This window comes from Clavelina lepadiformis, chromosome 8, assembly GCF_947623445.1.
Source record: "Clavelina lepadiformis chromosome 8, kaClaLepa1.1, whole genome shotgun sequence".
In the NCBI taxonomy this organism is placed as follows: Eukaryota; Metazoa; Chordata; class Ascidiacea; order Aplousobranchia; family Clavelinidae; genus Clavelina; species Clavelina lepadiformis.
In genome coordinates, this window is record NC_135247.1 from 14,662,390 (window position 1) to 14,680,010 (window position 17,621).

A 17,621-nucleotide genomic window follows, 5' to 3' on the forward strand; every position below is an offset into this window, starting at 1 on the left:
CTGTGGCCGTAAGATACGTAACACATCCTTCCGAATTACGTCATTTGTTACAACAGCGCTCAATGCGTGTTCTCAATTGTTATGTCCAGCATTGGCATTCATACTGAATGCATCAGTATTTTGTGTTCTGAAAACAATAACTGTTTCGTTGTGAATCAATAATATAATTATATTCAAGAAAAAAATGAATGCCACTTTGCATTTGCAATATTACTCAAATATTTACCCAAGCATACCTTTTATATGTGATACCTAGAGTGCTGTTACTTGGGGTTCTACCGCAAGCATACATTTTTGTATGGTAAAGGTCCGAGAGACGAGATATTGCGCTAATTGTCATAATTAGCCTTTATTGTTACGAAATTCTTGTGCAGATATGATGGAATTATAATGTTATTAGTGTTCTATCAATAAGTATACGCGCAGTCAAGTTGGCACAGCACCGTACCGTTGTAATGCCTTTAGGCAAAACATTAACCACAGTTGTTCCTGTTCAGTGGACCTAGTGGACAGTTTCTAAATTCGTGCAATACCATATGAAAAACCAAAAAATAACAATATAAAAAATGTGTGACAATCATAACTTGCACAAAGGCTAGCTTGGTAGCCTAACTGGGGCTCAAGCTTTGAGGAACCTTCACCGGGTTTAATTCGTGCAAAGACTTTCCTCAGTCCAAGGATAAAAATTATCATACCTTAACATAAGGCGTTCGACTTTTTCAAAAGCAGAAGTGGGTCCTGAGACAAAAAGCTTGGTTGACACTGAGCTATTAAATTCAGAGGCTTTTGAAAGCTTATTCTCAAATTTTTCAGTTAGTGGTTCCACTTTTAACGCACAAAAATAGGGAACCTTGTACAAAATTGCACAACCACAGGATACATTTATACTAAGTCCCAGCTACTTAACACTAGAAAGACCACCGATCATTTTTCACCGCTTTTCGATTTTCTTTTCTTTATCATAGCATTGTCTGTTAAAATTTGATCTTGGTCACCCTGCGAGTATTCCTAAATTTGCTAGTGGTGACAGGAAACAAAGAAATTAAATTGATGTTGTCTGAACCGTGTTAACCAAACTTTAAAGTAAAATAAGTAACAGGATAGTACTGTGAAGTACACCTGAAGAAGCAAGCTTATGCTTGTTTGGCGGTTGCAAGCGGTTAGGTTACGAGAATGGAAACACAAAAAGTTGACTTTTTTTCGGTAAAATAGACACAGTCAAAACAAATTTTGCACTTACAATACAAACTATAGGGTTAATTTCTGAATTCATGGAACTTTTAAAACCGTTTATTACCAAGCTTTGCAGACTTCATTTTTGTTGGTCTTACTTCATAGTTTTTGTAGTTACAAGCACTGTGGCAAGTTATTGTCATTACGTAAAGATAAGCTAGCAACCATGCACAACGTTTAAATTATATTTAAAGCATTTTTTGTTATTGGCTGATAGCAGTTAATATTAAATCCGTTTTAAGCATATTTCGCTAAAGTGATAACTTGCTCAGTGTTCACATAAATGAGGAGTTTGTAAGAAAAAAGAAAAATCGTAGAAAACAAAATACTTGCTACTGACCAGAGATCACATCAATATATCAACACAGAAACTGTACTGAACAAAGTTAGTATTGTATTTTTTGCTTTTGATCATTGTCTTATGGGCAACGAAAAATAAAGGTTAACCATAATATCGTGATAAAATAACAATTCTACCAGCAAACAATGAGCGGGATAAAGCAGCAAATCCCGTAGGCTTAAAGCGTTCAAGAATATCGCCAGAATATTGTAACCAAATGATAAAGATGAACAATCGTTAGCACGACCACTAAACCCGACATACAATATTTACAAAGATTAAAAAAATGTTTACAAACATATGTAAAAAGTTATACAAAGTTTGATGCTGAGGCAGTGCGGTAACTAGGCTACAAATAAAAAGGACATGTAGAGATAGCCTATAGTAGATAGCGCGATTTCTCGTCGAAGAATGCTGTACTTTCCTCTTGGGACTAGGCCTAGTTGGTAGTTGCATAATTTTTCACTAAAATAGGACGGTTTAGCTGTGACTTATGTGAAAGTTTGGCCAGATTTTTATCATTTTAACTTCGTTGACATTTGGGATTCCAGTGACACTTTGTAAAGATGGTGAGAAAATCAACACCAGTTTGTAGTAGCCTAATTATAGAAAGAAGTACCGATAAGGCTTCGGTGCATTTATCACACCAAAAATTATGTCTTTGCATGCACGATTTATTTTTTGGATTCTGCCATGCTTTCCACTCATCAGGTTGCCCAGAGTTAAAATACCTAAGCACAGGAATTTTTAGAAGATTAAAGAAAACTCAACTATGTATAGAGACAAAAGTTTCACCGGTGATAAAAATTTTTAAAAATCCAAGGGTTTCTGCAAGTTTCAGTGATAGGACAACATTCATTTTCAAATTGAGGATCTGAGGAACATGACACTAATGTAACGGAAAGTGAACATTTATTGGATTTCACTAAATTTTGGAATTATTAGGCTATAAGATCTCATTGCTCTATTGAAATGACTGACTTCTTTGCACTGTATAAATACACCAATGAATGTAACCTAAAATTTGTGTCATGCCAACTTAATATCTGTAATAAAGGGTATGTGATATAGCAACAATTGTCCTGTAGCTCATTAGCTAATAAACTAACATTTTGCACTGGATGCATTATGCACATCATAAAAGTTCTTCAGCAGGTATCAGGGGGTTAAACAATTTGTGCAAATGATCAAAACCCACTTTCAAACCTCAGCAGTCTGGTGTACTGTACACTCTGGGCAGTGATGTGGTTATAATTATGAATTATTTTGAATATAGAGTTAATAGTGCATAGGTTATAGGTTGAAATTTTTGTAGCGGTTTGTAGTTAATACCTTTGACAAGCTAATTGGATAACTATTTGTCAAAATTTTACACATTAGGTAACCTATTTGCAGGTAAATATTTAACAAGAATATGCATCGAACTGGTTTGCTCATTCTCACAAATCATGTATCTTCCCTTTGTAACGGTGATTACATCAAACATATTGTTGCTGGTGTGAAGCGAATAATAAAGTCCACCCTTTATGTACATCTGGAGAATACTTCACCTGTTATCAAGGATGCAAGATGCTTGGCATCTTTGGAGAACTTCCAGTCACCTGTAGACGTCTCTTCTTCAAGATCAGAGCATGCTACATTTTCCAAAGATGTTTTTCCTTTTCTTTCCAAGTTTTATTCTGAAGCAGCAATGCAATGCAGTAACTTAGATGTTAATATTTTACTTCATAACATCGGTAATTGTAAACATGAGCACAAACTCAGTAGGTAAGCTAAGATTAAATTTATTTTTGCAATCACCTTACTATTTTAATTAAAATCTGGTAACCTTATTATTCTTGCACATGTAATTAGTATAAATTTATGCAAACTTTTTCAGGCCTATCCAGTGCATTATTGTGGATAGTGCTCTCAAGCCTGAAGACAAAGAAAATTCCAGTCAAATATTGCAACGGTTTGTGATGTCAAGATACCAACAGTACAATTACCAAACCATCCCTGTAGTAACAATATCAGATGCTTTAAACATGCAAGATGATACCGCCACAAAGACTACCCCAGTCACTAGCAAAGGCTCTGTTGTCATTGGTGGCACATTTGATCACGTTCATATTGGTCATAAAGTTTTGCTGAGCGAGGCAACATTGATGGCAAACAGACGTCTTTTAATAGGTTTGTGTAAAACTAACGAAAAATGATTTACCTTAGGCGTTTGCACTTTATTGGGAATGACAATAACTATCACTGTAAAAATATTTTGTGTGTTGTACTTTTCTTTTAAATTTTAAATTCCACTTCTGTGAACTCAGAAACAAACTGATTTTGCAGTAATTAAGTGAGTGTGTCAGATCAAATGAACTTACACACAACCACTTGTGGTAATACTTAAGTCAGTGATTGTATCGGGTATCCACATAATACAATAGAGAGCATGCCAAGGCAAGTTAGGTGACATATAAATGTTTACGTAGGACTTACTGATGGAAAGATGCTTGAACGGAAAACACTACATGAGCTGATTAAGCCGTGGTCTTTGCGCAAAAAACAGTTGGAAAACTTTTTATGTGATGTTGCAGATTATAGTGTCAAAACTGACAGGTAACTTGCTCCCCTTATAGTCCAGATGTGGCAAAACTTTCACTTTTTTGTTCTTTTTTTTTGCAAAGTAGTAAATGCAAAACATTCAGTACTGGACACTGGTTTCCAATCGTTACTAAGCTCTATCTTTCGTAATGTGCGTTCAAATCTTCCGAAAAGAACTCTCAAGGAAATATAACATCAGTAATTATCTATGCGAGATAAATTAGCAACTCTCTACTAGTAAACCATGTGTGGCAGAAATATGCTTCTGGTTGGTTGCTATGGCGCATTTCAGGGCATTACCAAGCTTCCATCCAATTTAATAAATTTTGGCAATACATGAAATACGCTTAGACAAGGGCATTTAAAACATATGACAACATATTTACAACATTATAAATCGTAATCACAATGTTTCTATGTATAACTCGGAATTGCTAAAAATTAACTTCTCAAGAGCAATATCGTACACATAAATTTTGGGTACAGAATATGAATACAATTTAAATTGACATGAAGGCATCTGTATCCGGTTGATGTTAAATCTTTGGACTAACCAGTTTTCACAACATTTTGTTGTTAAATTGTGATGATATTTTCAGTAGCTACCAAACTATTTGGTCATGCTCAGAAGCTGTTTTGTTAAACCTGGACTTCTTATTAATATCTTTGTAATTATTTATAAAGCAACAAAAAACACAAGGAACAATTTAAAATAAATTAATTATGAAAATGATTGTATGCTCAATTGCACACATCTAAGATTTGAATACCATTAAGTTTTTTTTTAATATGATAATTAACAATTACTTTGTTTAAATTGAAGTTTTATTGAACAGTGGGAATATAAATCTTAACGGAAAAAAGCTTCTTGAAATTGCACGAATCACTGATCCTATTGGACCTTCATCCACTGATCCAGATCTGCAGTGCATTGCGGTGAGCAAAGAAACAGAAAAAGGAGGCGAAATAGTAAATAAAGCAAGGCTAGAAAATGGACTAAACCTTCTCCATGTCCATTTAATTGGTGAAGGTAATCAGAAATTGATGCTGTTCTCTTTGTCTTAAAGAATGCATTGTACTGTAGTTTTTGTAAATTAAATCACACCATGTATGTGAACACACAACTGTACAATATTACCTTTTATTTGTAGTGACTGCTCTACAAGTAATTTTTGCTTTTATCTATGGCAGGTCACTTACTTGGAGAGAATCAAACTTCAGCTATCAATGAAGTTAAGACCAGTTCGTCCACTTTACGATACAATTCACTTGGTGATCTACGAAAAATTCCCAACTCTTCCGAAGCAACCTTTCCAAGTGAAGCTTATGTTATTGGATTGACAGGAGGAATAGCTTCGGGAAAGTCGTCCATTGCCAAACGCATGGAGAAACTGGGGGCAGTTATCATTGACTGTGACAAACTAGGTCACAAAGCTTACAAACCTGGTACTAAAACTTTTAGTAAAGTGGTGGAAAGGTTTGGTTCCGATATAGTTGCCGCATCAGGAATTATTGACCGGCAAGTTTTATCTCAAAAAGTATTTGGAAACGCTCAAGAAAAAAGTAAAAATCTTCAAGATCTTAATTCTCTTGTTTGGCCGGAAATTAAACGTTTGGCAACTATCCAAGTTGAAGAAGCTATTAAAGGGTCTGAAGGGAGAAAACTTGGAACGAAGCTTATCTGTGTACTCGATGCTGCTGTCTTATTGGAGGTATTTTACGAGTTCACTAAAGTTTAGCTTTTTTATGTTAACATTAGGTATGTGGGAATACTTTAATAATCTGTACGTAATGATGTACAGTACAGTCGTATACAATCAATGCACAGGCAGGCTGGGATGCCATGACAAATGAAGTCTGGGTTTGTACTGTTCCTCCATCTGAAGCAATTAAGAGAATCCAAGAAAGGGATGGTCGAAGTCAGGAGGATGCTGAGATGAGAATCCAGGCACAAATGAACAACAAGGAGAGAGTAGCGAGAGCACATGTTGTTCTTTCCACGTTTTGGAGTCCTGATGCCACACAATTGCAGGTATTTTTAAGAACATAACAGTTTCCTAATGCATCGGCTTGGTGTTGTTGTCACTAGAACACTGCGGTCATAAGCCAATGAAGCGTTAAACTGCTGGTTTAAAGCTGTGGCAAGGCTTAATTATTCGGTGGCCTCGAAGTATTTTGAATTCATACAAAGGAAGAAAACAAAATGAAAAATGTGTTTATCGCTGGAGTGTTGAGGATTGCTGGTTGAAATGATTTACTTCAACCTGAGTATAAATTTTCTGATGTGATCTGATATTTTCAAAATCTGTCATGCTTCTGTTTAATAGATCATTTTGGTTAAACAGGTTGAGAAGGCTTGGAAACGTCTTGAAGAGCGCTTACAACCAGACTGGAGTTATGATTCTTCCCTATTCTAACAACGTCATATAATTCACTCGCACAAATTGCTTTTGCTGATATTTAATCTTACTTCTATTATTACCTCCCATCTCAGTAGTACTCATCATTAGACGTTATTTTCTAATCAGTGCAATTTATGCATGATATTTAATTTTTGTTGTTCCTATGCATTCCTGACAATTAATTAGAATTTTATTCTTTCAAGGTGATTTGTTCGTAAATCCTTTCAAATAAGCCCATGGCATAAACAGTTTATTTTATAATTTCAGTAATATTTAAAATTGAAACAGACAGATGTATGGTAGATAAAAGTTTTGTTCTACAAAAATAAAGTAATAAGCGCATGAGTCAGACACAATCCCTGCAAATTATGAGCATTTTTGTGTTTGCTTTCACTTGAACATAATACCACAGTGCCTCATGTTGTGCAATCAAACTAAAAATAAGTGCTTCGCTATAAATAGTACCAATTATTGCGCGTTACTATGCACCACCGGATAGAATAACGTGCTTGTGCAATTGCAGATATGGTGCAAATTGCCCTAGACATTGAAAGCTTCTTTCGCCGCCATTAGCGCATCCATTGCGTTCGGAGAGAGCCTGAGATCTTCGATAGTTCGACCGGTGAACCGACTATCATAACCCTTGTAAGTGATCCATTTTTCTTCCAAATCTCCCTTCGTGTGATTTCCATCAAACCTGGATGTGAAAGAAATGAACAAAATCAACGTGGCATTTCACATAGGAATGCCCAGTTTCAACTGGAATGGTTGGATACCACCTCTTATTCTCATTGCACGATACAATGCGATTTACATTATGACTATATCAGTGTACAGTCGAATCCGCTTAATTCGGACAACGGATAACCCGGACAACCGCTTTATTCGGCCAAAATGCTCGGGAACGGAACAAAAGTAAAAATTGAACGTAAAAAACTCCTGTTAATTCGGACACAGGTTCGCAATTCCATCGTTAGGTTATGAAACTTATGATACAATAAACAGTACTTCGTTTTAAGACAAGATTCAATTGCATTATGAGTGATTATGGTGAAACAATGACGATCAATGCAGTAACAATCGACAATGAACTGATATAAGGCCGTGCCAGCTTCATAGTCGCTTTTACTTCGGTACAATTGTTCCATCTTGTAGGACAAATTGTACAGAAAAGTTTAGCACAAAAAGTGAAATTGCTCACTAAAGTAAACGAAGACGTTTTATGCGATCAGTGCCAGTTACTGCAGTATAGTGCAGCTGCAATTCATTTATTACGCAACACTACAGTATTTTAAATGCATTTTTTGCCTTTATGCATGACCATGAAATGAACAATTGATTTTCCGCTTAATTCGGACAAAGCCGTTTCTCCGCTTAATTCGGCCAAAAGTGAGCGGAACCAAAGTGTCCGAATTAAGCGGAGTCGACTGTATTTATGAATGAATTTATACGTTATAAACTGTTATAGCACTGATCTTTGCGGCGTGTCCTTCATTTTGTGGCTTGTGGCAGATAGGTATAATCATGCCAACGTCTTAACCGATAAAAAATTAAACTTCCAGGAAGTTTCTTCTCGCTAAATGTTAACGTAACCTGAACTTCATTACATGCTACTATCAATCTATCACCCAAATTAACCCCTTAATCTGATCGATATGAATGAAATTGAACTGTTCGCGTATCTTCCTAACCAGCTCACTACATTCAACAACGCAATTTGCCAGCAAATAGTAGCTACTAAGCTAAGGGTGTGGTTGAATGATTGTTTTACCGAGTGACGTTGTCATCATCAGTATAAATGTTTGTCACTTTTCCTTGATGGTATCTAGCGCCTCCAGTGTTGTTTCCATCTGTTCCCCCGTAGCTACCTTGGGAGAAAAGCACGATCGTTCCTATACCAATCTCTTCAATGCTTGGAGTAACGTCTAAGGCAACATCCTGGAAGAAACACCAATGCATATCAGGGTTGCTTTTTGAGTAGCGACAAGGGTTGAGATACTTAGGTAAAACCTATTCTAAAGTTAATATAATTCCATTGTAGCTTACGTCCAATGACACACACAGAAAACACGGAAAAACGCAACCCTTGGTTATTGCGCTTGACAAAAAAATGCAAACCTTATAAGATTGTTCTCTTCCAGTTGGATCTCCATCGTCCCACGTCACAGTATAAGTCATTGTTGCTTCATCAAAACTGTCGATAGTCGCCATGAAGTAAGCCCAGCGCTGGTGTAAACAAACCACGTGATCTCCGAGCACTGGTGCCCGGAATTTGAGTTTTTCAGCGCTTGGTTCAACAGCGCCCGCAAGTACTGGAACGCCTTCTTCAATAACCTTGCTCAATTTCTCCCTTACAAAATATTTTATTGTTATTGGTCTGTTGTCACCGACAGAATTTCATCGCGGCGAAAACGGCTTCTGCAACTCGGTTTTCTGCTGAGTATATGCTACCTCAGCTCTCGTATTTTTTCGTCCATATCTGAAGTATTGGAAACCTGCTGAAAATCAACGCTCGGTAGACCCTCCTGTATCAACTTTCCCACTGCTGTTTGCTTCCATAAACCACCTTTGCCTGCCCGAAGGAAGTAAAAACTGTCTTGGTTGTTTGTCTTTTTGGTATAGATAGATGTCGCTGTATTGGTCGTTATTACATTACTTACCTACTATCAGAGCAACAATTGGTTTATTCAGTGACTTGGCGGCGAACTGAAATTCCATTCTGCAGTTGTCGCTACTGGCATATTCAAAGCTAATACATGCCACGACGAATTTGCATTCGTTCATCGCCGATGCTATCTGACCGAACTGAAACAGAAAACATTTTACGATCCATTTCTGAAATCAATTAATAATACAACAAGAATGCATGATTGCATGTAAATCAAAAGGAAAAGTAGCCTACGCCAAAGTAACGGTTCTCGTTTAGTAGCCTAGTTGTGCAATGCAATCGAGGCAAAAATTATTATTAGCCTATTATATTAGAAACATTCTTTTCTTTAATTTGGCCAGCCATATTACAAACATAGCACAATATAGCCGCAGTCAATATTTTGCAAGAGTGCACATTTTTATAATTCCACAATGGTTCAAAATTGAAAAATTAGTTTATTTTTTTAATTATACCATTCCCAATCCGTCTCCCATTGCGCTTTCCAGGCGTTCAATGTCAAGCCAAGACTTCATGTTTGTGGAAGAAGCAAGTTTAGAAACTATCAAACGTGGATCACTCCACTTTTGTCCGACACACTCCTGAATTTGCTTCTTTTCCAACGCATCAGTTGAATTAAACCAACAGTAGCTGAAGAAGAAATCCGCTTTTTCAGATATAAGAGGCTTGCCTGAAAAAATTAATTTAACGAAAAAATAGGTTTGGTGTGTGTGATATGCATTTGATGATGATGTTAAGAAAAAATAGATATGATGTTCTGCTTTATTAAAGATAGACTTTGTCGAGGTTTTCGTTGTCGGAAATTTGTAGTAACTTATTCACCTGGGATTTGAAAAACTTTACAATGCATTTTATACGATTCATTTAATTCTAATAAAATCATCAACACTTTTAATAAGATCTCCCGTTATGACGGCTATAAAGCTGGAGTGACATTAATAAAACTTCTTACCAGTGACACCAATTCCGGGTTCATCATGCAATGGTAATTGAGCTCCATCAATGGCTGCATACTGAGCGTTTCGGATTTCAAGATCCGGAATATTGTTCCTGATTGCTCTTGCCAATTCTGTCATCTTGGCTCCCTGCACTTCCTTGTTCTTGAAGTGGATGTACAGTTCACCAGCAATGAGAAGACCAACCACCGTCATTTGCCATTGAAATGATCCGGTGCCCACCTATAAAGACGGCGATATAGTAGGCCTAAAGCATCTGGACTTGAACATTATGCGACATGATACGTGTTGCAAACAAAACAGACTTTCTACTGCCAATGTTTAATTACCAAAGAATTCAATAAAAATACAAACCACAAGCGGAATGACAGGAATTTTTAGGGTCTTCTTCGCGTACTGAAACTCCATCCTACATCGATCACTGCTGGCGTATTCATCGCTCAAACATGCAATAAAAACCTTTACTCGTTTCATAGCATTTACAACCTCAAGTAAGGAACTGTTACCGTCGTCTTCTTGAATGAATACTTTTATTCCTATATGTATAGCTAAAGTAAATTTTCATGACTGGGCTTATTTATCGTCTTGGTTAGAGATAGAGTCTATTATAGATAGACTAATGCAAGGCTAATGGCTAAACATCTGCTACGAGTAAACATACGTATCATCAAATATAATGTAATTTTAAAAAAGGTAAAGAAAAGGCATATTGCTATAAAGATTTCAAACTGACCCATTGCTTTTAGCTGACGCACAATCTCTCTAGGATCGCACATGCTTTGAACAACAGCTTCTTCATAAGATGGTGGCAAATCGTCTTCTATCTCTTTTGCTTGGATAGCTGATGGACAGTTGATCTTTGCGTAGGAAACAAAGACATCCAACCTGCTTTGTTCATCTTCTTCTTCCTCTTCTTCATTATCTTCGTTTAAAAATGAGTTCATACATTTCAGGGTCGATTCAACAATGAACCTCATGAAAGATTTAACTTAAGGAAGCTACGTGCCATACCGGAACCCGTCTGCGCTGAAGACAAGATATCGAAGACATTCGGCGGCATCCTGAAATCTTCAAGGGAATATCCCGCAAAAGTTCTACCGTATCCCTACAGCCAAAGCATAATCAAAACAAATTTTGTAGCAGAAATAGAACAGACAATATTGGGATAAGTTGGGATAAATGCTAGGATAAGTTACATCACGTCCTAGTAGCAGACGTGTTGAAAATAATCTCAACGCGTTCAAAAGACATTTCAATTATACGTTACCGACTAAGCAACCAAATGAAATAACCTGATTCATTTCAATCGTTTGGTTTCATCAACATCATGTTTAAATGCAACTTTAATTATTATTCTTAAAGGAACCTTAAATGTGCACCATTTTCCGTCAGCTTCGCCTTTTGTATGGCGGCCATCATATCGCTTTTGTCCTGTGGGATTCTCATAGATCCGTTCAATTTCACCCTCGTGCCACCGCAAACCCCCGCTTCGAGTGATACCATGGACCTCTTGTTGTTTGTATCTTAAAAGAACATTTACATAAAAACTACAGATATACAAACTGGCAAAGTTAAACGTTTTTCGGTTATTTGAAAACCAACTAGAAAGAATGCTGCAGCAGTTTGCGGAAATTTATGTCAGAATCATTATATAGTAAACTATAGCTTATAGCTGACTATAAGCTAGAAAAGTGAAGCAGAATTAAACCACTTTCGGACGTACTGGCCTTGATGAAATAGAACTTTCGATCCAACACCAATCTGATCCACCGTCGGAACTTTATCGAGAGCAAGGTTGAAGTAATCCACTTGTCTACCAGTTGGGTCGTGATCGTCCCATTCTATCGTGTATTTCAGTTTATCTTTGTTGAAACTTTCTATCGTTGCTACAGATGAGATTAAAATTAATAAACGCAAACACCATCATGATAATAATTACTAGGCTATTCATTTACAGCTAAGCTATCACAGATAATGACATTTCACAATTTATTGTCAGAAAGCAGGAAAAGAACATAATCATAATTTAGAGTATCAGAAAACAATTTTTTTAATAATAAAAAAGTTGGTTCAAAACTAATTTCTGTTTATTTTTACCCGTAAAATATTGCCACTTGCTTCCCGACCACATTGCTACCACGTGATCACCGACCCCAGGCAAGTTCCTTTCATCGCCTTCTCCTGTATCTACCGTAATTGCCTGCCCGGGGTTAATCTTTTTGGGTTGCTAGAATTTGCCATGGTTAGATTAAAATCGCTTACACTATAAACTATTTTAGATGTATTTTTCATATATTTGTACGTATGTATTTGTATGTACTTCCATTTTTGGTCATTGGATTAAGTTAACCATACTATAAACTGGTATTTTGCATACCATGCTAAAGTTAGCTTATAGAGTATTATAGACTATATTGACCCGATGGTTACAAAAACATATCGTCTCCAGAGCAAACCTGCGGTTTGGTAATGATTGTTTGAGACGTAGCGACTGAAATCTGTAGCGTAAGTTCATTGACTTTTTTTCGTAACTTTTCGACTTCGCGCTCAAGTTTCTTGTATTTTATATCCAACTCCTTGTTTGTTGCTACTTTGGAGTTCAAAGGTGACCCTGTGAAAGAGAATCACCCTAACTAATTTTCCCGTTTTTTTTAAATTAAATATTTTTTGTAAAAACTTAACCTTAAAATAAGTTCATATATTCGGTAATTTTTATTCCGAAATGTATTCTGTAATCATAAACTTATATATAATCAAAACCCACCTTGAGTGCTGCGCGATAATATGCTGGCAACGGATTTTACCCTTTCATTAGTAGGAAAGCCAAGAGCGTCGACTTCATCATCTAGTGAAATACAACCAAACTCTATGACTGAACCAGCTTCGTTCTGTTTGTAAGCTTATACCGTAATTACCTTTATGTCAATTGTCTGAAAATAACGCGAAGTGGGAAAATACTTAAAGTTAAAAGTCAACGGCTTTGTGCAAGACAAATATGTTGGGCTATGAAAGGAACGTTTTCGTTAAAGAAAATCTTTTTTCAACAGTGAGCTAAGGCGAATCTTGTAATAGCTTAATTTTTAACGTTACACTTTTAAAATAATTTTAATGCATTATTGCTTTACGATACACATCTAAACCTAGTAAACTGAGAATGTTAGCCACAACCTACAGTAGTTAATTTTATCATATTTGTAAATTTGTTAAGAGACATTTCATCCACTAACCGTTAGAAAACCACTCTGAACAAGATTTAACGCTAGATCTTGACGGAAAACGTCTTGGTCTTTGGTTATTGGCGACGTCTTTTCTGGAAAAATCTTTTTTTCTCGGTTTTCTTGCTGCAGATGACGAAGAGCCCATTTTGTAAGCTGATATTGCATCTGTGCGATCCTCAATTTGATTGCAGAATGTTTGCTACTGGTTAAGTAGTCGGGGTAACTTGTGTTACCTTACGTTACTTTCGATCAAGTCACCGCTGGCGCGCTAGAAACCTACCATCTTGTACTATTTGCGTCGCATTGCTTGAATGAATTGAATGGTCTCGATAGCAAACTAACATGGTTTCTAACAACGACTCAGCCAACAAAAGCAACTGAATAAAGAGCGCGCATTGGAGCGTGTTATGTTTACCAATTCCAGGAGACAGTGATAAAAACCAAACGAAAGCAATGTAAACATTTTCTTTAACGTAAGGGGTAGGATTGAGCAAATTTCGTTATAGCGTTATATTGATAAAATTTCGTTGAGCTTAGTATTTTAAAAAATTACTAACTGAAATCAATTATTCTTTGCTTTCTGCAGTGGTAGATATGCAACATCAAAGTAATACCGACACTCGAGAAAGGGTTTGATTTTGTTACATACTGTATCACAACCATGGAGATATTATAAAACAGGGTTTCATAATACATTTTTTCTATGGTTACTATGTACAGTCGCACGGTAATACAACTAATAGAAGTAGAAAGGCCGTGAGGTTACTTTTTGTTAAAGTTGGGTTTGGTGGGAATGCTAATCTTTCAAAGTTATACTACCAATGCATATGGTATGATACTGTTTATCCTCGGACTGAGGAGAGACTTTGCACGACTTGATTCCTCAACCGGCGATGATTCCTCAACGTTCGAACCCTATTTACCGAGCGAGCCTTTGTGCAAGTTACGATTGTTTTATTTAACATAACATCTGTTAACTTCTTGTAGGTTTTACGCCTTCAAAGTCTTGTTACTTTTTTCCCGTTTGTTGGTTTTGTATGGGTATATCTTTGTTTCGTTATGAAGTAAAGATTAATACTATCTTTTCCTTTCCCATAGTCAATCGCAATGGCAAAAATACGATAGGAAAACGAAAAGTTTCATGTTTGTTAAGACACAGATATAAAAAAACATAAAATTAAAATTTGCACTCTTATTATTTAAAATGAAATATTTAAAAAAATAAATCACAATTAATGCTGCAATTCAATACCTTAACAAGTTTTGAATAATAAGAGTTTTCTTTTAAAAATAATTTTGATGAGATATTTATTGTACCGCTTTATGTACTTTCCCTACTTTGATAATTGCTATTACCGGTACAGTAGTTTGGTGACTTTGGTCTGGCTTCAGTGGCTTGTAATGGTATTGTTTATTTTTGCCATTAACTGTGCGGAGTGAAAGTTAGGATGCTAACCGTTGTAGTTATAGCACAATAAAACACATGCTCACGAACAATTAAAGAGCAGGAAAATTGGCCAATGCCAAGGGCTTAAAACATGCAACATAGCAATAATAGAATTGTGCTATAAGATGATGGTAGGTTAACATGGCCCCCAAACCCACAAAATTATCGTTTATTTTTCACCATTAACTGTACGAAGCAAAATTTAGGATGCTAACCGTTGTAGTTTTAGCACAATAAAGGTGCTTTAATGTAAAATTTTCTGTTGAATTAAGCTTGGCTTATCCTGCAAAGGCCTTGCCTCAGAGTACCAAATGTTTTTCATTTTATTCATTTTGTTTTCATCATGATTGTAATAAACTTAAAACCGTGCTGATGTTGGTGGTCGCGAATGATTTAGCTACAATTATAATACACCACAACCTGGACAGCTAAGTATGGCTATTTTAAGCAAAATCTTGCATGTACCAAACAACCAAAAATGTTAAGTCTGGGTGCATGAAAATGCCCAGGCGCACTTGAAGCGTGCACTTAGGTACGCGATTACACGGTAATTGACTAATTCGATCTATTTATAAACTAAAAACTGAGTGCACAGAGCAGCCCCAGAGTTGCATGGTGGAGTGCTCTGGGGCCCAACATTAAACATTAATTTGAGCCCTGTCCTTAATAGAACTACAAATTAAGCCAAATATGTGCCAAATTTAACTTTTTTGGACTCCAACACCTTTTTGTTGTTCTAATTAGACCAGCCAGCTGCTGTTATTGTATAAAATATTAAAAGACCGACAATCACTGTAATATTTTGATAGTAAGTAACAATATGTATACGCGTATAAGCTCCCTCCGAATTTTTAAAGCCAAAAATATGTTTCTAACGTATACCTGGCGTGTTTCTCCTGCCACAAACTTTATGCATCATATAGAAGATGACTGTTTATCACTACTTGTGTCAATAAACATATGTGATACATCACTTACTACCACTAACTTGGTCGAATAAGTCTTTGATGGAGGCTTGTCTTAAGACAGTTGATACCGTACAGGGAACCCAGAAGATGGGCCGCCTCTTTTCATAACAGATACCATTATATATTGTTCACGTAATTTAATGCTTCCCTAAAAGAAGTCAGCAGTAAATTCTTGCTTACTTCAGTGGCTGGATGGTTTTCATCATCTTCATTATCAGATAATACTGTTACTGAATGTTCTACAAGACACTCATCTAGAATTCGTTTTTCCAAACCGTTGAACTGCAATCACAAGTTTCTATGTCGTCATCGAATGCCACATAGTCATCCACAGTATGCATCGAAAGAACAAAATGATCTTAAAACTTTGAAAGTATTGGAAAAAGTTCAGACAGAGGAGCGAAAGTGTTACCTTCTTTTGTGGCGGCAGATTCATCAATGCATCTCTTGCCACACTTTAGAAAACACTTTAACAGTAGAAGAACTGACTTGCCGAACAGCTGCTTCATTCAAATTCACATCATCTAAATGTGACACGAATTTTTTAACGTTCTTAACATTTCCATTCCATGTTAGCCAGGATAAAGTTTAGAAGTTGCTTTTAATAAGGCTGGAAAAAACACAACTTTGACATTTTGACAAATTAACACCTTTGGAGTGACTTGGTGCATTGTCCAGTACAAGCAAAACTATGTGGTTCTGGCTTTGAATCTTTCTATCAAAAGTTTGAAACCATCTCATATAAATTTCAGCAGTCATTCATGCTTGGTTGTTGTGCTTTCAAGTAATAGATAATATTTTTATGTCAGTAGACTTCAAACATCTTGTTTTTTCATCTTCTAATGACCAAGGTTTTTTTATATCTCCGACCATTTTTTCACTATTTCATCAACACTAACGCTCTCTTCGCATATCACAGCTTGGCTAATATTGTGACGTGCTTGAAATTTATTAAGTTAATATCTTTGCTAAGAAATTTCGCAAAACTTCTTGCTTTTTCTTGAAGGAAAAGTACACTTATTGGAAGATTCAGATTCAGAGACTTGGTTCTTTGAAGCCACTAATAAGTTAATGTATGTACGTTTTGTTTATACTGATCAATTACACTCACTCTTTGTCTGTTACTTTGAAAGTTTTCTTCACATGCAGCTAACCACTCTGCTTTTCTTTTTAAAGTTATTTGAACTTGGTTTTTGCTAATGCTAAAAATTTTAAATTGGCTCCCTCTGTGATTTACCTTTGCTCTAGTAACTTGATTCTTTCATAGTTGGAAATTTGTTTTACTTAACACCATACTGTCCTTGTAAAACTACAAAATCAAGTGCTGAAAAATATAGAATTGACACTGCAAAATCATTGGTAGTATGCGTATGCCATGCACTATCTTGTGCACGCACACACAAACAATCGCCAAAAGACAAGTTTACGTGCTCAAGGCGCAGCTAAAATTTGTTAACCATGATTTAACAATTGAATCCTAAACTGTTTCTGGGTTTTTAAATAGTACCAGGTTAATGATCATTTTAGGCGGGGTTCGGTCAGTTGCTTCGTGCCAACTTTATTGCAGTCGCGGTCTGGATACTAGGGTAGCCACGTTGGTGGAACAATATGTTATGTGTTGAAATAGAAGATATTTCGTGCCGCGTTAAAGTGGTTGTGATAACGAGGTGGTCACATTAATTATCAAGGTGGTGGTTTACCAGGGTTCTACTGTATTTACTTTATTGTATACTACTAGGGATGGGCCGATACGAACCCAAACCCGAATAGATTTGCCGAATATCGCCTTTATGGAAGATTCGGGTG

At 36.2% G+C, this 17,621-nt stretch overlaps 2 protein-coding genes across 2 annotated transcripts; one reads left to right on the forward strand and one right to left on the reverse strand.

The window, feature by feature from the left end:
- The first annotated feature begins 2,927 nt into the window (after positions 1 to 2,927).
- Positions 2,928 to 6,765, forward strand: LOC143468111 (bifunctional coenzyme A synthase-like). Its single transcript, XM_076965102.1, has 7 exons — positions 2,928 to 3,340; positions 3,453 to 3,745; positions 4,045 to 4,171; positions 4,993 to 5,186; positions 5,348 to 5,868; positions 5,985 to 6,188; positions 6,502 to 6,765. Exons 1-7 carry the CDS (start codon positions 2,988 to 2,990, stop codon positions 6,571 to 6,573), a joined length of 1,764 nt encoding a protein of 587 aa, XP_076821217.1. The 5' UTR covers positions 2,928 to 2,987; the 3' UTR covers positions 6,574 to 6,765.
- Positions 6,766 to 6,780: 15 nt separating this feature from the next.
- On the reverse strand, positions 6,781 to 13,913 carry LOC143468110 (uncharacterized). Its single transcript, XM_076965101.1, has 16 exons — positions 13,410 to 13,913; positions 12,947 to 13,027; positions 12,639 to 12,793; positions 12,280 to 12,409; positions 11,906 to 12,068; positions 11,549 to 11,705; positions 11,194 to 11,287; positions 10,916 to 11,104; positions 10,537 to 10,718; positions 10,179 to 10,404; positions 9,682 to 9,896; positions 9,219 to 9,363; positions 9,010 to 9,130; positions 8,677 to 8,908; positions 8,330 to 8,496; positions 6,781 to 7,255 (listed from the first exon to the last, which is right to left on the reverse strand). Exons 1-16 carry the CDS (start codon positions 13,543 to 13,545, stop codon positions 7,099 to 7,101), a joined length of 2,550 nt encoding a protein of 849 aa, XP_076821216.1. The 5' UTR covers positions 13,546 to 13,913; the 3' UTR covers positions 6,781 to 7,098.
- Between the last annotated feature and the right edge of the window lie 3,708 nt (positions 13,914 to 17,621).